At 34.0% G+C, this 24,995-nt stretch overlaps 2 protein-coding genes across 3 annotated transcripts; one reads left to right on the forward strand and one right to left on the reverse strand.

The window, feature by feature from the left end:
• Positions 1-5,345: 5,345 nt before the first annotated feature.
• Positions 5,346-8,786, reverse strand: LOC128206630 (torsin-1A-like). Its single transcript, XM_052909213.1, has 5 exons — positions 8,395-8,786; positions 7,453-7,715; positions 6,860-7,032; positions 6,486-6,619; positions 5,346-6,179 (listed from the first exon to the last, which is right to left on the reverse strand). Exons 1-5 carry the CDS (start codon positions 8,639-8,641, stop codon positions 5,920-5,922), a joined length of 1,077 nt encoding a protein of 358 aa, XP_052765173.1. The 5' UTR covers positions 8,642-8,786; the 3' UTR covers positions 5,346-5,919.
• Positions 8,787-12,333: 3,547 nt separating this feature from the next.
• Positions 12,334-19,914, forward strand: LOC128206955 (uncharacterized). 2 transcript variants are annotated; one of them, XM_052909705.1, is made up of 5 exons: positions 12,334-12,544; positions 13,064-13,143; positions 14,122-14,190; positions 16,727-16,848; positions 19,561-19,914. In XM_052909705.1, exons 2-5 carry the CDS (start codon positions 13,068-13,070, stop codon positions 19,861-19,863), a joined length of 570 nt encoding a protein of 189 aa, XP_052765665.1. In that variant the 5' UTR covers positions 12,334-12,544; positions 13,064-13,067; the 3' UTR covers positions 19,864-19,914. The 2 variants fall into 2 exon arrangements, with proteins under 2 accessions (XP_052765665.1, XP_052765666.1); XM_052909706.1 differs by lacking the exon at positions 12,334-12,544 and having other exon boundaries at positions 13,044-13,143.
• Positions 19,915-24,995: the final 5,081 nt, after the last annotated feature.

Below are 24,995 nucleotides of genomic sequence, written 5' to 3' on the forward strand. Positions count from 1 at the left end.
AAAATCATCTACATTAAAATTAATCAAATTATCGTTGCTTATTTCGTTTTAACTGCTTTACTGCAAATTACAGTTTTGCATGTTGCCAATAATTTTACTACGATTTCATTGAAAAAAAATAGTTCCGTAGTAAATATGCCCCGCCCATTGGTATTATTGCGCCCAATGACAGGACAGAAGTATCGAACAAACGCACGCGATATCGAGGAGAAATGCCATTGCACTTTATACAGAAATAATGTGAAATTGATAAACAACAACCATCGTTAAGAAATGAAGTGTTAATGTAAATATACACAAATAACAACAGCTCAATAGAATTTATCTATCAGACTTTAGATCATTTTCAACAGCGGTAGTGGGTAATTTAGTTGCTTTTGAAAATCGTTTAATACGGGGTGACCAACACGCACACGCACATATATATATATATATATATATATATATATATATATATATATATATATATATATATATATCATATTATCACTTGGCAAACACACACATGTATATATAGATATGTATATATCGCTACATCGCCACCGATACTGATACCGACTTGAATAATAATTAGCAAGCTAGCCGTTTCGGTACACTCATACTGTACGTGATACTATCAACGAATAAAGGACCTTGACCAAGTGAAGTTCAAATCGTACAGATGGGTGTAAGGTTAACTAACTATTAATAATTGGGAAACCATCAACATAATTTAATAGAAAACAATTCGGTCAATATAATAGAAGAGCATCCAAGTATTTGTTTACTTCAACAGAACAGATCAGAACAGAACAGAACAGAACAGATATTTTGACTTAAGCATTACAAGTCCGCAGTCATTCAAAAAATATAAAAACAAACAACATGGCATGTAATGATATTGTGTGATATTTTAACGGTATTTTAAATACTGGATATTTCCCCGATAAGTGGATGGAAGGAGTTATTATACCGTTGCACAAAAAAGGAAATGTAGACGATGTTAATAATTATAGGGGAATTACTCTCCTTAGTTGCATGTCTAAGCTTTTTACTACTGTGCTAAATAGACGAATCAAGATATTCTGTAATGAACATAACATTATTTCGGACGCTCAGTTCGGATTTCGGAAAGGGCGATCCACCATCGATGCTATATTTATTTTAATGTCATTGGTACAAAAATATTTAAATGACAATAAGCGGCTTTATGTTGTATACGTCGATATGATGAAATGTTTTGATTCTATTTATAGAAATGCGTTGTGGCTGAAATTATATAAATGCGGTATACAAGGCAAATTACTTCGAATAATTAGAGGTATGTACCAAAAAGTCAAATCTTGTGTTAAATCTTGTTCTACATATTCCGATTACTTTGACTATGCAGTAGGCCTCCGTCAAGGGGAAGTTATGTCCCCATTGTTATTTTCTCTTTTTGTTGAAGACCTAGAGTTATATTTACAAAATAATCTAGACTCAGGCTTACGTATTGACGATATTGTACTTATTCTATTATTATTTGCTGACGACATGGCTATGGTAGCTGAAACACCAGTTGAAATTCAACAACATTTGGATAGACTTTCAGAATATTGTAATAATTGGGGTTTATCAGTAAATACACTTAAAACCAAAATTATGGTCTTTCGTAAAAGGGGAGGGCTATTGCCAACAGAAAATTGGACCTACAATGGCCAGCCTATTGACGTCGTAAATGATTTTAATTATTTAGGAACTGTTTTTAATTACACTGGAAATTATGCTTTAAACCAGGAACATTTAACTGGCAAAGCTTTAAAAGCATTAAATGTGTAAATGTAAGGAGTATGACCTGAAACCAAAGATTTTTTGTCAACTATTTGATGCTTTTTTTGCCCCCGTTTTGAATTATTCTTCCGAAATTTGGGGATTTACTAAGTCTAAGGAAATTGAAAGAATCCATTTAAAGTTTTGTAAACGTTTGTTAAACGTTAGAAAAAATACATGTACAGCAAGTGTGTACGGGGAGCTTGGTAGATACCCTCTATATGTACATAGATATGTTAGAATTATACAATATTGGTTAAAGGTTACAAGTAGCGATAACATTATAATAAGTAGTGTATATGAGTATGCATTATCTGACTGTAATAATAGAAAAATTAACTGGGTATCAAATGTTAAAAAGCTTTTGAGCCAGTATGGTTTTGCATACGTATTCAATAATCCTAATATGATAAATAAAAAGTACTTTCTAACTGAATTTAAAACAAGAATAATTGATTGTTTTAAGCAAGAATGGTATAGATCCCTTGATAACCCAGTTTTATTTTTGTATAAGGAATTTAAGACTACTTTTGTGTATGAAGATTATTTGGATTTATTACCTTAAAGCTTATGACTATTTTTCTGCAGATTTAGACTTTCTGCACACCCGTTAAGGATTCAAACGGGTAGATATAATCGTAATCGAATACAACGTGAAGAAAGACATTGTTTATGCTGTAACTCAAGAGATATAGAAGACGAATTTCATTTTATTTGTACGTGTACACGTTTTGAAACTATAAGAAAGAAATACATAAAACGGTATTATTATTTACGTCCGTCTGTTTTTAAGTTCATCGAACTGTTAAACACATGAAATAAACAAGAACTTATAAAACTGTCCTTATTTGTCAAACAAGCTCTGAGTATTAGAAGATCAACTTTAAATATTGACTTATAATTATAATAGTTTTGTTCATCCTCACCTGATTTGAATATATATTTATTTATTATTTTGAATGTATTTATGATTCTATTCCATATTATGTATAACCTATGTCATACCATGTGTTTGTTTATTTATTATTCATATGTGGTTAAGAAGATGATGCACTTTGTATAAGTCTTAATAAAATATATGTTCTGTTCTGTTCTGTTCTGTTCTGTTCATGTAAAATGTCTAATACATATACTCGTAATAAAATGATTAAACTAATCGGTGAGAGTAATACAAAGATGTAAGTTTGATATAATGGAATTCCCGTAACGAGTCAGAAATTGTCAATAACAAGGAGCCTTAATTAAATAGCGAGTAATATTTCAAATTGCGTATAACATAAATACATTTGATGACTTCTCATGACTGATAGTAAGATAAAATTTAATGATAAAATTGGAGATATGGATAACAATACACACAATTTTTACACATAGTTACTTTTCGGTGGGGGAACGTCAAACATCGCCCTTTCAGTATTTCTCCCATAATGTAGTGTAACACCACGGCCTCTCGCCAATATTAAAGGTACATTTCTGTTTAGGCCATCATTTCTCTCTATATACTGAGTGGTCAAACAATTCAGAGCGTTTATTTTAATAGCTTCATGAGGGTTACCAGCAGGTGTCGATTGGGCACTCCGGGTAAAGCTGGAGCAGTCAATCGTAAAAATTGAAAAATCGATGTTTTAAAGCAAAATCAACAAGTTCTTATAATATCCATGACCTGTTTTTTTTTTCAATAATTAACTTTAAAGCTGCACTCTCACAGATTTTGTCTTGGAAAGAGCAAATTTTGGCATAAATATCTACAACCCAATGTAAGATTGCTGACAAAAAATCAGATAGTAGATTTTGATATTTCCATTCGAAAATTAATGTTTTATAGCTTAAACCGTTACTTATGGTTTAAGAAAAATGCATAAACATCAATTTTTGAACTTAAATAGAAAAATCTACGATCTAATATTTTGTCAGCAGTCTTATATAACTGGTTTCCATGGATTGTGGCAAAAATTGGCTCGTTCTTAGACAAAAAATAAAAAGTTGTCAAAACATTTAATCTGTGAGAGTGCAGCTTTAACCTATGCCAAAAAATGTTTTACCGTCCCTTTTTTATAAAGATATTCGTGGTTGAAATTCCCAACCAGCCATTTCAGTCGGGCCTGCAAGTAATGAAATCCCCAAAGAAGCTAATATTTAGGTGTACAAATGTATTTTATTGTTTTCTAATGAAAGTACAGTATAAACATTTGTAAAAAAATGTCAGCTGATAAAAAGGAATAACAAAAATATAAATAAATATTGTGCTTCTGGATGAATTCGAACCTTTATTTTGAAACGCGCAAAAGATTTATAGTCCTGTGCTTAACAACAACTGTTATAAGTATAAAACTTGAAGAGATCAAGTTAAGATCTTCATCAGGGGTGAGCTACTTAAAAGTTGATATTTTTACTATTTTTATTGACTGATAAAACTCCATATTTCGCCGAAAAGCATGACCGAACGTTGTTTTAACATTCCTTGCAGTTTCCTGCGTATGAATATGAATAAAAGAACTTAAAGCGTTGAAAGGCTTTTGGCCTGGTACCTTTTGAAAGTAAAGTCATGTTATTGTAAGACAAATTAAAATTTAATTTAAAGATAGTATATGCTTGCTCAAGAATTCCTTCGCAAATATTTTTAGATTTTTATACCAATACGCAATTACAATACTCAAGACTCTTGGCTGAAATTACTGAGATAAACTTCGAAATCTTCTAACAATTCCCGTTCCATTCGCCATGACATGACTATACTCACAGGTCGAAAGCCTGTCAACGCTTTAAGCGCTTTGATTTTAAAAAGTAAAAGTGAATGTGGATTTTTATGAATAGTATGAAGGCTGTAATGATGTACAGCGCTGTTGTATGGAGAAACTGTTTATTTTCTACATTGAGGAGTTGAGAAATGGTGTACATACTTTCTATAATAAGAAGGGGGACAATCTCTCCTTCAGTTTTTATATACAACACACACAACCATAGAATGATATCCATGATATCTTTTAAATCGTTCCTGCTCTTTCAATGTTGGACAAACTCATTTTCCAAACCGTTTGCGTGTGTTTATATGCAACGAAAAGAACAATTACCTTGACGAGTGTTTATTATTAAAGGAGCATGTCGAGATCTTATTTATACAATAAAGAATAATTATTTAACTTCTGGACTTTAATATCAGCAATGGCCGTTCAGGATGACGTTTGTTTTGTAGATAATTGCAGATCAACAAAAACGGATAAATAGTCCTACATACAGATTGTGCTTTCGCTTCCTAACCGGTTTCACCTGACAGGAATATATCCTAAGTTTACTGTCCGTCCGTCCGTCAGGTCGTCACTCCTGGAGAAAACTGGATCCAGAAATGGCTCAAGAGGTATGCAAGCTATGGCTATTAAGTTGGTATATAGACAGAGGTTGTGTGCGTCGGTTCCTTTGCCAGACAAACATGTGGTTGTAACGGCAACAAGAATATAGCATATACTACTTTTTGACTGGATTATGGCATAACTCTTTATTTATTTAAGGTCCGTTCATGAAACTTGGTATGTCAAGAAAGGGTTTTTAAAGAATGTGTATTTAATTTTATTTTTTATTTTTATAAGACAATAAATGTTGTTGCTTTGGTAACGAAAAAGAGTGCAAAATGTTTTTTGGACTTGCATAAAACTTAAAAGTATTAATGCAACGTTCATTTAACGTGTATGACACAGGAAAACAATATGGATGCCATTTGAACAAAAGTTGTGATTTGTCGATAGCGGATCATCATTCGATAATGCACGTCATTTGTGTCATAGCTTTATGAAAGTATTATTTCTTTTATTGATACGAAATAATGAAACCATCGAACTAGGTAATGAAGTATATATTTTTGAAACTTAACTTCGTCTTTCGAGAGAGACTCGTACGGAAATTATTCGTTTTGATTTTCTATGAATTAATGTGGTTGGCTTTCTATTGTAATTGAGATAATAAAACAGATGACAAGTGACGATTATTCTTCAGAGCATATATATTATGCCTCGGGTGAAAATGAGTCAGGATAGCTTTTTTAAATCGTTAATAAAAAGTTAATATACGATATCTAACAATACAAACTAAAAATGTTTATGCTACATATTTCAGATGATTTTCAACAGCGGTAGTGGGTTATTTAGTTGCTTTTGAAAATCGTTTAACAGTTTCACTTATGTTGGCACATCCTTTTTTGGCGAATACGGGGTGACCGACAGAATAGAACTCTCGGTTGCGCATGACCTCTCCAACGTCATCTAACTTCCGGTCCATGTTATGAAGAAAGAACATCTCGCGGATAATGCAGCGGCGGACGCTAGGGCGCTCGAGCGGCAGGAAAGGAATACTCTCGGTGATCAGTCCATGGTCGACCATTATCCGGTACCACCTGTGGGCTTTAAGTGAGGGTAACTTTAAGAAGGTAAACTATAGAACAAAGGCGTGTGTTTTAGAACACGTCTACAGAGCAGCCTACATGTAGTTTTTGTTAAAAGCTTTATGGTACCGTATGCTTCAACAGATTCATTTATGCAAAAAGGTTAAAGTGATGCATTCAATGCTTTGAAGAAATTTAGTCAAACATCATACTTATACCGAAATTTCGGGAAATAGTTAATCGGGCTATTTGTTATCTTATGTCCTACTTGGAGTTTAACATGATTAGACTTTTTACTTATGTATAGTTCGAAATATGAGCACACCTGATCGATTGCCGGTGTTGCCGGAAGCGACAGTAATAGCGGTCTGTAGCTCTCGACGATTTATGCTTTCGCGGTCTGCGCCTTCAAGCCACGATTTGAGCGCCACCGCTGCCAGTTCAGTGGACCCGATGTGGCTGAAGAGATAAAGCGCGCATACTTGTATCGCTTGAAGCCTTAACCTGTTATCTACTATATCATGCACACCTTATAATATAATATTGTTTCCAAGTATCACCTTATGATGATTTCTAAATAACATGTTTGACGGAAACTTATCTAAGAATTTATAAAACCCTAACCTTTACACTTGATGTGGAATCATTTGAAAAAAAAAAACTTTCAGAATACACTGAGAATGAATATTTTAAACTCACGTGTTCATGATAAAGATGGACTCATTTTTACAAGGATATTCAGATTCACTGTCCTCAAGTAGTGTTCTCAGTAGTTGACTTGTATTGCCTGGTAGTGCCTCCATGCTTTCAAACACGAACAGCGAACCACGGCCAGACCTTAGGGCGCCATCTAGCGTTGTCCGTACATACTCCTATTTGAGGTTGGAAAGGATTTGAAGAACAACAATGTTTTCCGTTGAATAAAGCTAATAAAAGGGGTTTTACAATGCAAAGCTAAAAAAAGGAACCTCAAACAGGCAAAATTAGATATCTCACTTGACTTAAATGTTCAAAATAAAATAAAAAAAAATGATTTGCAAACTGTTAAAACATGTAAGTTGTAAGTTTTCTTAAATAATTAATACCTACAATCAAAAAGGAAATTAATCTTACATGTATGAATTAATTAATATAAAACTACCATGTTGGTAATGTGACAATATACCCGAGAAGATCCAGTCAACGTCGGTCTACGCTTTTGAAGGTCAGACATATTAGTCGAGCGTTAGTATTACTGCTATAAATATACGTTATGTTTATTGAACTGCAGGTTATTGCATGTGGCTTCATACCAACTTGTCTTCCTTAGATGCACCAACTAGTTCATCAATTATATAAACCCCCGAGGCGCCAGATTCTTCTCCATGCTTATACCCAAACATAGTTTTGGCCATAAGCATGCTCAGTGCGGTCTTTCCGGTTCCTGTGCCGCCATGGAAGGACAACAACAGCGGCTTCCGGCTCCGGGCTAAGCGATGGGCCTTAAGTGCCCCTACCACCATCTCCGTAGCCACAGGTTGGTCCCAGATGTTGTCAGGAAGGATGTCCTCAAACGCTGTATACATTTTTATAAAAGAGCAGAATAGTATTTAAACGTATCTTCACTGCCTGTGTGAAAATCAGACTGTGAAACCATGATTAAAAAATATATATATATATGTATATAATGATCTGGACATTAAAAACAACAACTAATGTTCAGGCGGGTTTTATTTTCGTCCATCAAGTGAAAAAACAACAGAAGAAATACCATTTAAAACGTCGCTCTGATTGAGTTTTTTCTAATCTACTGTTCCATTGTTGAATGAATGTATCATGGCCTTATCATGGGACTGAAGCATGCTCATACATGTATTTGTATGGCCCTCATCTTGAGCTATTTCTTGAAATCCATAACTGCATAACATTTGTTCAACCATATTTGTCCAGTTAGTCTTTATTGGATTTTTAATCTCATTCAATATCGTTCTGTACACAATATCAATACTTCTGTATTTGTATGAAATATGATTTCAATCTGATTTGGCACAAACACAAGTTTTATGACATACTCATTGAAGTTAGCTAATTGTTTTAAATATTTACTAAAGGTACATTTGTGTTTAATACATTTTGATATAAAAGATAAAACATTCCAATCAAAACGCAAGACGCCGGGGGCAATAATTAAAGCCTGTTTACATACAATATAGAAATAAAAAGATAAGGCCAGCATTCTAAATTTAGTAGTTTACCTTGAATCTTGTTCAGGCCACATTTACAGGCGTCTGGAAACAGGAAGTGGTGTCCGCCGGCGGCCAGCGCTCCTGTCACCAGTAAAACCAGAAAGGCGGGTACCACCTTCTCCCTGTACAGCAGCAGGACCCAATTAATCTGCAGTAGTATGACAGTTAACAACACAGCCAGGATGGCCACCAATCCGTAGAACATATATCTGTTCGGCTGAAGGTCAAGAAGAAGACGTAACATCGCGTCTAACATCGTGTATTTATTTATTATATATAATTGATAAATAAAATCAGTCCTTTTATAACAAGTACACGGTCAATCCTCTAATTCAAATATTATTATAACAAAAACACAAAATGTTGATACAGCCTTTCATTTAATTGTAATAACTGGCGGAAACCCCAGTATCTTACGAGCCTAGGTATATTTCAGGAGGCTAAATATAGTAATGACGTGCTAGCTACATGAATATATTTATATATATATAAGAACACATAGCCGCATGAAATTCCCGAGCGACCTTGGCAAAATGTCTCGTGCGACCTTTTCATGTTCGAATACAAACAAAACGTGATTTTGGTCACCGCATTCAGCCATCACAAATAGTTTATGCATTTGATAAACATTTCAAGCTAAACCATGGTTAGTACACTTCAGCCGATTCGGTAGTCCGTACGGATAAAAACTGACGACGCGACACAGTTCAAAATCTGAGGGGTTTGAAAGATTCGCGAAAAACTGGAATTTTCAACACGTGACCTCATTAGACCAGTTCACGGTAAGCGCCTGGTGAAGCCGAGATTTCGATCACGCGGACGCTTATTGCACTAAATAACGCGAGAGTTCGCGAGACGTCATTATGTGGGGGCTAGCTCTAATGACCATCAGAATCCGCTGTCCAAACAGCTACACGTATAACACAAAGCCGACGCATACCTCGTTTCGTTAGAATTTCGCAAACTCCTCTACCATGTGGTCTATTCACCGGTGCAGCATCTTATGTCCCGGCGCCTCAGGTCGATTTTGCCAACTTCTAATGAGCAATTAACTAAAAAAAACGGTCGACATCAAATCAGCGCATAAAAACATGCAAACCATACGTGAAAAATAAAACATTGGCACCATAAAAGAAATGCCAAGCCTTTACCGACACTGAACCCAGGTGACTGCGTCATGTTCCAAAAATGTTCACGAAAATTGTTTCCCAATATAATAACAGATCATACACAATACAAGATTCCCGCCTAAACCGAAAATGCATAAACAAAGTCTCCCCTGTACACCCCAACTACTCGTTGAATCACCAGACACTGGCATTCCACAGCCAAACCACAGACAGCATTATGCCACTACAAAAGGTCGACCGTGAACGCTAATAATAATTGTGTTTAATATAGTCGCTGTAGGAGAGATACTTAATCATACGAGCAAATATGAATAGTTATTTAGAATACAACCTACAATTTTAGCCAATGAGATTGCTGATAGGCAACCATTAAGTAGTAGAATTTTAACGTTCGCGGGTGTTTAAAGGTCCGCCTTTTGCGTTGTCAATGTATCAGTCAATGAGGTTGTATTCTAAGTCAGTAAGATGACATGAAGTGTCACTCCGCCCAATATTTTAATCATTAAGAATTCACATCATGTCATCCAGCTATTACTTAAACCATCAACTTTTTCTGTTGAAGTGCAATTTGATAAAAATATAGAAACTATGGAAGGCCGGAGTTCACCTTTCCGGAGATCATAATTTTGCCTATATATTTCAATAGAAAAAATATTATCCCCGGGAATTAATTCTCCGGAGATCATAATTACAATTATCTCCGGGATTTGCACACAAGAATCCCGGAGATCATAATTATGATTATCTCCGGGATTTTCATACAAGAATCCCGGAGATCATAATTATAATAACTCTTTAGTCAGAAACCAGGAGATCATAAGAATAATCATCTCCGGGAATTGCAACCAAGAATTCCGGAGATCGTAATAATTAGATTTTTCCGGGGATAATTATTGACCTAGTCCGGACTTATTTGACCTACTCCGGAGTTATTTATAACCCGCCGCTCAGTTATATTTTTCCGGTGATTTTATTTGACCTTTCTGCAATCCCGGACATAATTGACCTTTGAAGTACCGGAAATGATGTAAGCGGCAGTTTCAGAAGCATTTCCATCCCATTCCTGCCGAACACTTAGAAGCGAAAGGTTGATTTATTAAACAGTTACTGAGTTAAGAGAAAGAGTTTTGATTGTGAAGTTTATTAGAAGGTAATCTTGTTTACTACAATTCTATGCACGACTTAATGCTTTTCAGGTTTAAAAGAGTTGGAACATAGCATTGCTTTTGCAAACTAGTTTTATTAATTGTCTCTCAGTCTCAGATCCAACACGTGGTTTAGATGGTGATTTTTGTGTGTGCAGCGGTCTGTACTGTAGGTTTTATATTTTAGATAATGGAATATTCTTGAAATAAAATAACTTTCTCTTTCTCTTACATTTGCTGCTAAGTGCTAGATTGTCATTTATAAGGGTCATTCTGTCTATGCACCAGTTAATTGTAACCACAGCCTCCCCCCCCCCCCCCTGGCCCAGGAAACAGCATGAACTTTGACTTTCAGTACAGCCAAGCCCGGGTAAATCCCCGTCCTGCAGGGACAAAATGCTGGTAAAATCTGCATAAGATGCCCCTAGGTAAGGTGCAATCATTGCCAAATACCCCGCACTGCAGGGCCACCTGGAAGATAAAAACACAGCCCAATTTCTCAAGCTTTCACTGGTATACTCACAGACATGGGGGGTGGGGCATGTTAGTCAACCTTAATGGCCCTCAACGACTCTTTTGATGCTTTTGTTTTATTATGGCAGACTAATGACTTCAACCATCCCAGCTAAAAGTAGCGAACGGTCCTTGTGCAGAGAATTCTTGTGGCAACAATTTTGAAATTAAACCTTTGTTATCTTACGTGATCAGCTGTTCCTTTGTTTTGGATGGGGGTGGGAGGACTTGATATATTTATACTAAGCCACCTTCCTGTCCAATGGCATATCCATATCTATTTACTAGCTTTTCGTCTTTTTTATTTACGAAAAGGGGAGTTTTTTTTACAATAACTAGGGAAAAATATACATAATTATTGCTTCAATTAATGATACTTTAGTGCATGACATGATAACCATGACTTCAAGCATGCTAAAAACATATTGTGAAAAAATAAGACTAAATTTATGAAATTCGAACTTGAAAATCGTTCATTTTCATCACATTCAGAGATCAGTATGAACTATTATCTGTCATGATTTATTGCAATACATATTTACACCCCAAGGATTGATCTTTTTTGGTTCTTTCAAAGGGAAAATAAACTTATATTAAATCATTTCTTTATTCGCTGGAGACTAGACAGCTTTTTCTTTTAACTGTAAAATTTCCCAATTTTGGCATTTTCACGACGTGAAATTTCCCAAAATGTCTAGGGTCTTTTTCCCAAAATGGGCAGAAAAAGCCCTGAGCTGGTATAAGCTGCAATGTCCTACTTTTTGGGTTTTGTCATTATATTTACAGAATTTCTGGCCAGTCTGTTGTCTTTGGTTTTAGTCCAAATAATTGTACGTCGACGGATTTTTTTTTAGATTTTTGATATGGCAAATCCTTCACAGGGATTGGAAGAATCCCTTATAACACGTCTATTATTTTAGACTATCTTTGGTTTATGATAGAAAGTATAAAAATTCCAAGTAAAGTATAACAATTTCAAGTAAAGGGATACAAATTAAGCTGGATGAGTCACCCGATGTGACTTAAAATTAAATTGGGCATGAACAATTAGCAAGAAAGTTGATCAGTACATGACCAAAAATTAAGCTGCGCAGATAATAATTTACACTTTGCTGTCATTTTTCTTTAGGGTAAAAAAAATGTCAACACAGGACCTCCTTTTCACAAGTCGAACTTCGAAAGTGGAAAGTAGCAAACCTGATTTTGCGCTTTATAATAGGTTTCCCTCAGCCAGATATGGTATACCATGATATGTGGGTGATTTACTGCGTCTGCGTAACTGGCACGACCTGCAAGAGGTTCTCCAATAAAGGAGATGATCCATGAGTCACATTTAAGTATCTGTTGCTGTAACCCATAAAAAAATTAATGGTTAGTCTTTGGCAAATAATTGTGCACCATTAGGCCAGGTGATCATTTAACAATTGAAGGTAATACATAAGGAAACCTAAGCATTATTCTAATATATACATATTTTAATCATGTGCACAGGTATGCAAAAGGTTTATTGTTTATTGTACCTATATATTTTTGTGTGACATGCATGTACTCGAGTCATTGCTATTATTTTTTGGTTGCTTGTCTAGAATTATATATTTTTTTTCTCAAATTAACGATGTAATCCTCTTTTAAATCAAATACCCAATGAAGATATGTAAACCAAAAATAGTCAAACATATTTGGGTTATGCCAAAAATTAAAACAATGATTTTAACCAATCAAAACTTGTTACTCTAGACAAAGATAGTATTTCAAAATTAAAAGATAAAGGATAACTAAACAAATTGGCGAAGAAAAAACGTTCATCCAAATTATTAAGTTTATATTTTAGAGCTGAAATAAACTACATTCCATTACTAAAATTGTAGAACATTGTTTATTACTTTTCAGAAAGATGTATTGTCACATATGTGGAAAGGAAAGACGTGGAGATGCCCAGTTTTGTGCAAGCTGTGGGACCAAGCTTGATGGTATGCAATTGTAAACCTTCTCTGATAGTTCAAACTAACTGTATTGTCTATTATACACATTTAAAGGGTTTGAATCTTTCTTCCCCCTAATCTCTGGAATTCTGACATGAAAATATTAAATTCCTGCTAATACTCAAGACTTAAAGAGCAAATTTTGCATAAATATGATAATAATCTGCAAACTAATGACAAAAGATTGCCGACAACAGATCAGAATGAAGAAAAAAGAAAAACCATAAAAGATCAATATTTGAACTTAATATAAAAAATATGCGATCTAATTTTTTGTCAGCAAACTTGTATGACTGGTTTCTGTAGGTTTTCGCAGAAATTTGCTCATTCAAAGACAAAAAAGTAATAAAAAAAAAAGTTGTCAAAACGTTCAATCTGTGAAAGTGCAGCTTAAAGTTGTCATCTCAGTTGAAAACATCATTTATTATCTCTGCATTAAAACTTTGGATATGTATTCCCAACTATCTAAACTACTAAATCAATGAAGTTAGATAACTCTTATTTGAATATATAATGCAAATAATGGGCCTTTATTAATTAGAATTCTGTTTGAGGTTCTGCATTTGAGCTTACATAGGACAATATCACAGCAACTACTTGATGTATTGCATTGAGTCTTAATACAATGGTGCTCAACCATCCAACTTACTTAATTAGCCAAGTTAGGTAACTCAAGGTTGCATTTAATTAAAAAAAAATATGCTTTTTTATTCAACTAAGAAATTCTCGTTCAGGTTTTGCATGGAAGTACATTTAAGCTAATATCTCAGTAAATACATCATGTATTGCATTTAGATATGTATTAGCAGCTACATACTAAATTAATGAGGTAAGACTTCATTATTATTAAGTATTGAGTGCCAGACAAGAAATACATAACAGTTCTCTGAAATACCTTGTCTTATCTTAACTAAATTATTTTAAATGCATCAATTTGAAATTAATGTGTTTCATATTTTTTTTAAGACATTGCCGCAGGGGATTCAGGGTCAGTGAAGGAGAGGCGACCGAGTACATGCTCAGAGCAAGAACCAAGTAAGATTTAGTGTAACAACCAGTTCAGATAACAATTTCATTTTAAATAGTGTGAAGAACCATTGGACCAGAAATGACACACATTTTAAGATATTTTTCTATATTTCTTGTAGTTTATAGGACCAGGATGGGCCATGAATAAGTCTCCAATGTTTTTAAATAGAATACTGCACTGGGTAGCCAAATATTTTAATATGCTCTCTAGCATAAGTCATCGAAATTGGACGTTCAGATGAACAAGACCTAATTCTTTTACTATATTGCTTGGCATCAAATTTTTTAACAAGCCATGCTATATGGTGTTTTATCAAGCCCAGAAGATACTTTACTAATGCATGGCTGATAGGCTTGTTTTATTTACAACAAGCACAACAGCACTACAATTTTCAAATAAATATGCAAGTATTGTCATTAAGTGTATAGGAATGATCAATTGTTCTCAAATAAGGAACCCTAGGGTGCCCCATTACAGGTATTCATTAACATGCATAATTGCTACATGTTCACACCTCATGAGATGATATGGCACATGCAATGACCATGCTCCTAGATCCAAGGTCTCTATAACCAAATAAATATTCTTTGAATCTGAACTAGGAAATGAATGGCAAAATTGATGCAAACAAATGGCAAAATTTATACTCCAATATTGGGTAATTGTTTTGAAGAAATATTCCGTAATCGAAATGAATCGGAATATATTAAAAGATCTAGTAAACTATAACTATTCGCTAAAGCCAGGCATTTTACCCTTCTTTGTTTTTGCAGTTCACACAACAGATTCTGATCCTGATTATTCTTTTTAATTTCCCTATCCCAACAAAATGCAATTCATTTTGAACAGAAAAACGAACAATCTCATGTCCACTGCATTCCTCTTTGTAAACAATGCGAGATCTGACCAGCGATGATTAAATGACGCTAATTGATAACAGAGGGGTTTTCTGTAGGACGAGCAGCCTCGTTTGGGATTGACCTTTACTAAATATAACTGGAAAATCAAAACCAATTAATATAACTATGGAAAAACAAAACCAACAAGGGAACTTTTAAAGCGACTGTACACCAGATTGGCACCAAAAAAGTTTTTTTCTGTAAAGAATCTCAGGACAGTTATTTAATATAATCGGGTTTGAACCCGTGTCGCCAAAATTGCAGTCCAGTGTTGTATCAACTGGGCTACGAAGGCTTACTACAGATGAGCCGTATATATAGCTATATACCTAACTTGGTAATATCGCGTGAAAACATCGACTAGCCATTCACGCATAAGGAATGAATTCTACAAGGTAGACATATCCTTAATCTTTTTAATGGAAAATACGATAAAACTGGGAAAAATAAATAAATTGTAAACTATGTGGTACATCAGTTGGTGAGTTTCAATGCATTGTACACATTAATACCAAGTTAATGTCTGTTTTCAACATTTTTTTCGCAATTTGCGCATAAGGAATGAATTCTACAAGGTAGACGTACCCATTATCTTTTTAATGCAAAATAAGATGAAACTGCAAAAAAAATAAATATATTGTAAACTATGTGGTACTTCAGTTTGTGAGTTTTAATGCATTGTACACATTAATACAAAGTTTGTCACTTTTCAACAATTTTTTCTTGCAAATTCATATGGTGCACAGTTGCTTAAAAAATTCAATTGAAAACAAAAGTGGCTTTTGACTCCTTTTTTATAACAATACAGGAAATATATTTAATAAAGTGCTATACCATACAGTAACGTTTCTAAGCACAAACGATATATTGACACGCAGAAAACAGTGGCAAGCACATGTATGTAAGTAGCACATTGCGTTCATATCGTCACTGCGATTTGAATTCTATTGCAAAATTAATTGGAACTCTTCTTCCTTAATTGGCCAGGTCATTTATATTTCCCTGAAAATATTTGAAACTTGTTTGGTTTCACTTGTCTTATAGCCAGTTATTGTATGATTACTGGGTCTGTTTATAATACCCGACCATATGCATAAGATGCGTTTATACTGTGTCATAATGCACCAGTCAATTGTTATCACGCCCCACTCTTCCCCAGGTCTTGGGAATAGTGGGAACTTCGACTTTCGGTCCAGCCGACCCCGGCTAAAATCCCCGTCCTGCGGGGACAAACAGATGGTAAAATTCCCGCCAAATGCCCCCGCACTCCGGGGACCCTAGGTAAGGCCCATCCCCCTCTATATTTAAGGCAAACACAAACCCACATTATTCACCCCACACTGAGGGACCAACTGAAAGGTAAACAAAATGGCCCATTTCCCTGGCTATCCCCAGACCTGGGGGGACCGTGGTTACAATTAACTGGTGCATAACATTCACGCCTATGGCATTAGGGAAAATTGTTGTATGAACAGATCAGGCGAAAGGTTTATTATCTTATTTATACAATAAAAAACACATCAAATATTTGTATAGTGATTTGGACATTCAAATACCAAACAATCAATCAAAAATTTGAGTATCTGTTTATATCTTAGTCTAAACCACTATTAACCCTTAAAAACAACATGAATTATTTCAGCTTTGAGTTTGAAAGAAAGGCTCGAAGTCTTCAGAATGAAGCAGCGTCCTCTACAAAGTAACACCAAAAGAGGAAGGAAAGAGTCCACTCACACTACTGGCATTGTAAAGAAAGGGAAATTTGTAAGTTGACTTTACTTTTAGTATTCAACTTATTGCAATTTATTGTACCAAAAGCTGAAGAGGAGTGCATATAAACCCATTTTTCTCAGGAATAGTTCTCCATAGCAACTGACCGGGTTTCTACAGATCTTTCTGGAAACCATTTTTACCAAGTCACATAATTAGACTCTAATTAAAGCATTGTTCTTGTCCCAACTCATTTTAATAACCACTAACAAAAATCAAACATGACTTAATTGAAAAGCCTCAGTTCCAAAAGGAGATAAAGCATATAAGCAGGCCATTTCGGTCAGGTTGTCAAAAATAAGGGCCTTTGATTATGTTACTATTTCCCATCAACTATTAACTATTTATCTTATTATCACAGAATTAATTTAATCCTTGATGCATCAATAGGCATTTTTCAAATTTTGAATGTGCAGTGATGCCTTATATCAAATTCTTACAAGACCACACTCTCTGGTATCATTGTGCCAATGAGAGTTGCAAAAACTTATTTCACAATTGTTGTGAAAAAAAATAAGTTTTAACTAATGCTCCCTTTATGAATTCATAAAGTTACAAAATTAACTACTTACAATGGTACCAGGGTGGATGGCATAAAATGGGTTCTTCCCCCCACCCCACCAAAAAAATGTAAGCAATTTGTAGTATGAGATGTTGCATTTTGAATGTATAAAATTACTTTTTATCTTATTTCTCTGATATAGAAGAAGTAAATTTGAACAATGTGAGGGGCGTTGCCTGGTGCACATCCCCCTCTAGTGCAGTCAGTGGGTACAATGGGCAACTTGTTTTTAAGTATTGGTTCTATCCTGTCAATCTAAAGTAACTGCTTGTTATTGTTTATTCAGTACATGTACATTAGAAGATGCGATAAACTTCTTTTTTACTATTTTAAAGCTCATTTAATTATATACCATATGCATTTTGATACTGTCCTTATAACCAAGTCTTGAGTACTGCTACTAAAGAAGACTAGTTCAGTCACTGGTTGGAAATAACAAATATAAACATTTGTTTCCTTTAAGAAACATGAGTGTACTTAATATTTAATTAATACTGGTCAAAAGCATAGTTTTGATTCATTGTCTCATGTTGTGTTTATGCAGTCTCAAATGACTACAACTTAAGAAACGTATCTTATTAGTATACTGTACTTTTAAAAAAAACATAGTTGATGTTTCCATAGCAACCTTTTAAAATTGAAATGAAATGACTGAAAGATACATAATTGTGGAATGTTTATTTATCAATCATGCTCCCATTCAGTAATATTGTAATATCAATTTCATACTGGACTATTGTTTTGTGATCCTTTAAACAGGGTATCAGGTCTGTGCCATTAGTATATTGTTAACTGTTCTTCTTTCCATAGCTAAGTATCACTAAAATACCGTAATGTAAATTTTTATTTGCTGAAAATTATTTATTATGACATTAAATTAGATAAAGCAGATAAATATGCATAAAATAATGGTAATGTAGTCAATAAAAAACCTGAACATTGGTCAAATTCTTTAACTTTGGTATGAATATCAAATAAAGAAGATTGGTTGCCATGGGAACATGCAGAATAACTTTCTAACAAAGGTTTTTGTTGCTTCATAGTATTGTATTCTTGATCTGAACACTAAAGCTAGAAAAAACAAATGAATGACCATTGACATATTTGCTTGTTTCTCTCCAATAAACAGCTGTTTTTCAATTATATTGTAGCACACGCCATATAACAAATGTTGTCCAAAATAAACAATAACATAAGTTTTCATTTAATTGCGTTTAATATCAGTGTGAATCTTCATTTACCCAAAAATTCTTCAATTGGTGGATTTTATTGATGAACACAAATGTGTTTTTATGAAAAACAATAGCATATGCAAAATAAAAGTATAATTTTTAGAGAAGAAATTGTCTCCATGGTTACCGTGGAATCAATTTCAATTACTGATAGCTTAATTAAAACTTTAACATTTCAATATCACTGTCTGAAAGTTTGAATGCTGTAGAACAAGTATTATTCAAATTGAATTCCTTTAAAGTCAATGGGTGATATATTTAACATTCACTCAAAACAACTCAGCAGTGAGAACTGAACTACACTTAAAACATTGCAGCATGGTAAGGGTTAAAAACAAAACCGGAGCGTTATCCCGCATGCGCACTGTGAAATTATCTGTTTATTTATAGATTGATGACGTAACTATAGTAAAAAACGTCAGCCATACTTTCGCTTTAGTGTGTGCAACGTATTAATAATAATATAATTTTTACATTACCTTTTAAGAAATTGAGGGACCCCAAATTAAGCAATAGATAAATAAAACGCTATTTATTAATTGATCAGCTTTTATCAGTCAAAAATAAGTGTCCCGTCGGAATTCCGGACTTCGAAGTTCAGGTGACCCTCCCGAAAAATTGGTGTCCCCGGGATCCCAGGACCCCGTTAGTGCCAAACACTGCAGCCCTAAAAACCCTACTTTACACTCTTTGAAATACTTCCATCTGTGATTGAGCAATTAAATTTAAATATGAATTTGAGGACATCTTATTTTACACTAAAATCTATCTTGTAGGGTAAACAAGTACACACTGATACTTGTGAATATCAATTATCAATGTTATGTATGTCTGCATGTTAAAAGGGTGTGTATAAACTATGTATATAAAAGTTGTAACAGACTAAATTATGTTTTGTATTCATATATTCAGGAGCTTAGCGTCTTATTTCTGGACGGTGGTCACCACATCCTTAAAAGACTTTTCCCTTCACCGACTGGACCGACTGGGACCTTGACAATTTCTGTCAGTGAAAATTCTAATTCAAGTGACTGGTTGAAGGCAATTAGCAGCAAGTTCATAAACACTTCATTCACCCTATGTACACCATCTGGATGTGGATTCCAGGCCATTGAACAACCAGTTGGGCTGGAATTTGTGAGGGATTTAAAGAAGGCTAAACACTACAAGCTTCTTCGTATCTATGTTCAAGCCGACACAAAAGGTAACTCTTAAGTTCTGTAAAAAATGTATGAAATAGAAGTAGCTTCAATGAAATGGGAAATTATTTTGCAGGTTAAAATTGTTATTTAAAAGAAACTCCGGAAAAAGGGGGAAAACTGAATTCTGTTTTTGGGATACTGGCGATTTATTTGGAAAAATGGAGGCTTTTTGGCGAGGGGAAAGGGCCGATATTTGGCCCTACAATTAGCCCAAAAATCACTGCTATTAAAGTAATATTCAGCATTATGTTGAATGTCTTAAACTACCAGGACAAATTTAAATACAAACTAGAAAATAAATATATATTTCTTTTTTCTTTTACCAAATATATAATCTTAGGAAAATCTTCCAAAGTAATTCCAATATGTTAACAGTATGTTATGAGAACTATATATATGGCTCAAAGAACGATATTAAATCTTTTTACTCATATAATAAAAACTGCAATTGGACTGGTCAAAGAATGTGTGGAGTCTTCTTGACTCGACACACTTTAACCACTCAAACTGTGTTCATACCCGTATAGTGACATCAGTCTCCCAATTCATTACTGATAGTTGAACTCTGTTCAACAAGAAATGCAGACATGTCATTTGGGGCCATTATTTTATTTATTTATAAGATACGCAAGATAAAACTAAAATTTCAGTAAAACTTAAGTGTTTTTATTTGCAAGTTTCTTTAGCTGACCAAAAGTATGAAAAAAAACAATGAGGCAGTACTATGGACAAGGATGAGATCAACTTTTCTTGCATACCGGATGTGTGTTTCCGGCCATAAGACCGGTGCTGGAGAAACTCATCTTACACCCCCCATGTAAGATGAGTCACGCGCAACAACGTGCCACTTCTTATTTCTTTTATTGTATAGTTTATGAAAAGTATATTACGCAATTTCTATAAAGCGGAATCAAAAATAGTATACAATACTTTTAATTAAAATTGAAGATAAATAATTAATAATTGTAAAAGCGAGATTTTTGTAGGAACTATTTGACGTCGATGGTGATTTAAAATCACTGCGCTTTATGACGTCAGCACGCGCTTTTTGGTGAAATGTACAAAAGTGCGTTTTCTACGTCAATTTTTTCACAAAATCATGTTTTTAGGTATGCAAGAAAAAATATCAATCATGTTTTTCCGGTCCGGATCGAAAAATCCGACCCAATGGCACGCTGCGTGACCGATAACTCGGCAAGCCTCGTTATCGGCTTATGCGCGTGCCCTCGGGTTGGATTTTTCGATCCGTACCGGAAACACATGATACTTATATGAATACTTGTCCAGATACCAGAAAGTTCTGACCATAAAGTACCATATATGTTTGCTTTTAAAATTGGTTTTGTACGGAGATCATGAACATGAATTTAGTTTACAAAGGTACTCCTAACATTACTGAGTAGTAACCTTTAAATCAATTTAACCATAATTTAAAGAAATTTGCCTATATGTTGTTTCAGACAGGAATGAACTAATCAAGGCCTTCAGAAATGAAACAGTACTAATTTGTTACACTTTGTTACAGAACAGTTATTGTTGAAGGTCATTCAGCAAAATGATATTGTTTTGATGAAAGGAATTTGACACAATGAATTCTTTTATGCAAATCTTATATTATTTTTTATATAGATTCATCAATGGTTTGCAGAAAATTTCCAGTTAAATAACTTAATGATAGGCAAACCAAACGGTTTACATATTTGTTGTTTATGATATAAATATATATGAGCAAATAATGCATAAACATTTTGAGCAAATATTGTTTTACTTCATTATTGGCTGAATGACCAACCCATGTTTATGTTTAGAAGAATCCGGTTAAAAGTTGACAAATGTTGTTTTTAGCTCCACTGGCCAAAGGCCAGAAAAGCTTATGCGATGGTAATGTGTACGTAGTATGTGCGTCCATGCGTCTGTTAACAATTTCTTGTTAACGGGATACAGCCTTCAGTTTTGATTGTATCTTGATGAAACTTGCACAGTATTAAGATACCAATTAGAGCTTGGTTCCTTTGGAAAACCTGTTTCTGCCTTGTTCTTGTTTAAAGCCCACAAGCCATTTTTTAGCTCTAAGTGTCTGTAGATCGCGCATTCATCTTAACAAAGTTGGTTGTGAATGTTAGTTAAAGTTATGCACCTTTGGTCATTACTGGCAACGCCTAGGATTAACAGGTTTGGTAAACTTAAATTGGGAAAGGTTTGAAAATCTTTTTGAGTGTTTATGCATCCATCTCAGCACAGTTGCAATAAATATATATATACAGTTTAATGCTTTATGATCAGTCTTCTTTTAAATTTCATTGTGATTTAATTTTGAAATGCACTAAACAGTGTGAACATGTTGGTGTAAAAAATTGTGGCCCTGCCAGAATAAACTAACATTTAAATCTGTATTTTGGATGAACACTTTAATATCAGGGCTTTTTCTTTCCATTTTAAGAAAAAGACCCATGACATTTACAAAAACAAAATAATCAGTCTCCTGCAGAGAGGAAATTGTTAAAAAATAGTTTCTTTTCCCCTTTTAATATGAAAATGCAAGTACATAGGGTAAGATACCAAACAAATAATTTCAGTATAAGCTGAATTTAGCATGGACCACATCATTAGGAAATTTTCATATCCTTTAAAACAATGTTGGTTTTAGTAAGGTGCATACCAGGGCTGGTTAAGTAAAGAAAAATAATTAATAGTTAAGCAGCTGAACCACTATACCATGAAAAATTAAATAAAAGAAGCGGATATTTTAACATCTTGACTATACTAACATGAAAAGATAATGTCAATCAACCAATCATGCAACTACAAAGCATGAAAATTTTGTTTTTAAAAAATGATGTTTTCAATTTTAACAATTACTATGATTTGTCACACCTCATTTTAATGTTTCTAGTTCTGTTTGTGTTTCTGTTTTATTGTTTACATTAACCTTGCACCTAATTTATTACTTGTAATGAGAAAAAGTATAACAGTCTCTGATGCTTTAATGTCAATATAAATTACTAATCTTGCACATTACATTTAGTGCGTTAATTATCAATTTTATATTATAATTTATTGTCCACAGTGGGCTTTATTTCTTGACATTTTAAGCTTTACTGGCCAAAGGCCAGAAGAGCTTATGCGATGGTAATGTGTACGTAGTATGTGCGTCCGTGTGTCTGTAAACAAGTCATGTTAAAACGATACAGCCTTCAGTTTTGATTGTATCTTGATCCGCCCATTCATGCCTAGATTATGGGCCTTGATAGTTAAAAAAATCAGTATGTCAGTAAATAATTCTTCGTTAACACGATACAGCCTTCAGTTTTGATTGTATCTTGATTAAACCTGTACGGTATCTACATATCCATGAGAGCTCGGTTCCTTTCGAAAACCAGCCATAACCGCCCATGCATGCCTTGATTATGGGCCTTGATAGTATGAAAAAATCTGTGTGTCAGTAAACAGTTGCTCGTTAACACGATACCTACACAATTGCACTGAATCTTCAAGTTCACCCTAAAATGTCTCATCTGGAGGTCAATGAAGTGTTTGTTATAAGAATAACAGTGAGATCATGAAATTATCCGCATATTCTGGGTTGTCTTCTTACCACACTATTGAACTTTAAATCACTGGCTTGACTGAGAAAAAATGACCCAACATATGTAAATTACATTTTCTGGAACCTTGCTGTCAGGGTCAGATTCAATATTCTTGTTTATCATATTAAAGCTGCACTCTCACAGATATACCATTTTTACAACTATTTCTTTCAATTGGAGATAGTAACGTTTTGTGTAAATATCTGCAAATCAATGATAAATATTGCTGACAAAAAATAGGATCACAGATTTTCATATTTCCATTCAAAATTTTCAATGTCGTATTGATTAAACTTACTTATGGTTCAAGAAAACAGCATAAAACATCAATTTCTGAACTTAAAGCTGCACTCTCACAGATTTACCATTTTTACTTTAAAAAAAAAATTCATGGAAAGAGCACGTTTTTGCATGAATATCTGCAAACCAATTATAAGAGATTGCTTACAAAAGATCATATCACAGATTTTCATATTTCCATTCAAAAAATTATGTTTTATGGCTTATACCGTTACAAAGGGTTTAAGAAAAATGGATTAAAAAACATTTCTTGAACTTCAATATAAAAAAACAACCCATTTTTTGTCAGCAGTCTTATATAATTAGTTTCAATGGATTTTCGTAAAACTTTTTTTAAGACAAAAAAAAAGAAAAAAAGTGTCAAAACATTAAATCTGTGAGAGTGCAGCTTTGAATATTAAATCTGTGATTCATTTCTTGGTCAGCAGTCTTGTATTACTGGTTTCCATGGATTTTTGCAAAAATTGGCTATAAGTTGTCAAAACGTTCATTCCGTAAGAGTGCAGGTTTAAATACTGAAGAATAACATACACCCTCCACAACTCTTGCTCATACTTTACACGTGTCTGTCATTCCATTAGTTGCAACATTTATTCAGTCATTTATTCAATTCATACTGCACAGATTAAATGAGCACCATGGAAAGGTGTTTTACCCATGTAATATATGTTTCTTAACTATGACGTCAAAATCAATTGGAAGTCAAGGTTTATAATCCCACAGAATTGAAAGGTTTTGGGATGGGAATATTGTTTTGGCGTTTACTGTCATTCTGTCCATCTGGAATCATATTTTGGTAGGTATTGATAAGAAAATGATCAAAATTGGTCAGAATGTTCCTCATGATCAAACCTTGTCACTTGTAAAAGTGGGTCACATGGGGTCAGAAAGATCACTAAGTTAAATCTTAGAAAAATCTTTGGAACACACTTAAGGCATTATACATGGCCAATTATTCATGAAACTTAATCAAAATGTTTTCCTCGATGAACTCTTTGACATATTTAAATCTGGGCCACGTGATAGAAAACTGGGTCACACCTCAGCAATAGCCATTGTTGGAGGAAAACAATCTATATTCTCAGCATATCAAAGTGCAGATAGGCAAGTTCTAGGCTGATTTTCAACCTACGCATCTGTTCAAAGGTCCTGGAACTCACCTGATAAACAATCTCTGCATCAGATTTTGTATGTTCAATGTGTCAGCCAATGTGGATGTATTCTAAGTCAGTAAGATGCCTCTAGGAAATAATTTAAG

This window comes from Mya arenaria, chromosome 10, assembly GCF_026914265.1.
Source record: "Mya arenaria isolate MELC-2E11 chromosome 10, ASM2691426v1".
NCBI lineage: Eukaryota > Metazoa > Mollusca > Bivalvia > Myida > Myidae > Mya > Mya arenaria.

Excerpts from the sequence above, each read along its gene's own strand:
- LOC128206630 (XM_052909213.1), bottom strand. The coding sequence starts at position 8,641 with ATGTTAGACGCGATGTTACGTCTTCTTCTTGACCTTCAGCCGAACAGA. Across the intron at positions 7,716-8,394 it reads TGGCCTGAACAAGATTCAAG|CGTTTGAGGACATCCTTCCT; the intron begins GTAAACTACTAA and ends AAATGTATACAG. Across the intron at positions 6,180-6,485 it reads CAACACCGGCAATCGATCAG|CCCACAGGTGGTACCGGATA; the intron begins GTGTGCTCATAT and ends CCTCACTTAAAG.
- LOC128206955 (XM_052909705.1), top strand. The coding sequence starts at position 13,068 with ATGTATTGTCACATATGTGGAAAGGAAAGACGTGGAGATGCCCAGTTT. Across the intron at positions 13,144-14,121 it reads CTGTGGGACCAAGCTTGATG|ACATTGCCGCAGGGGATTCA; the intron begins GTATGCAATTGT and ends ATTTTTTTTAAG. Across the intron at positions 14,191-16,726 it reads ATGCTCAGAGCAAGAACCAA|CTTTGAGTTTGAAAGAAAGG; the intron begins GTAAGATTTAGT and ends GAATTATTTCAG.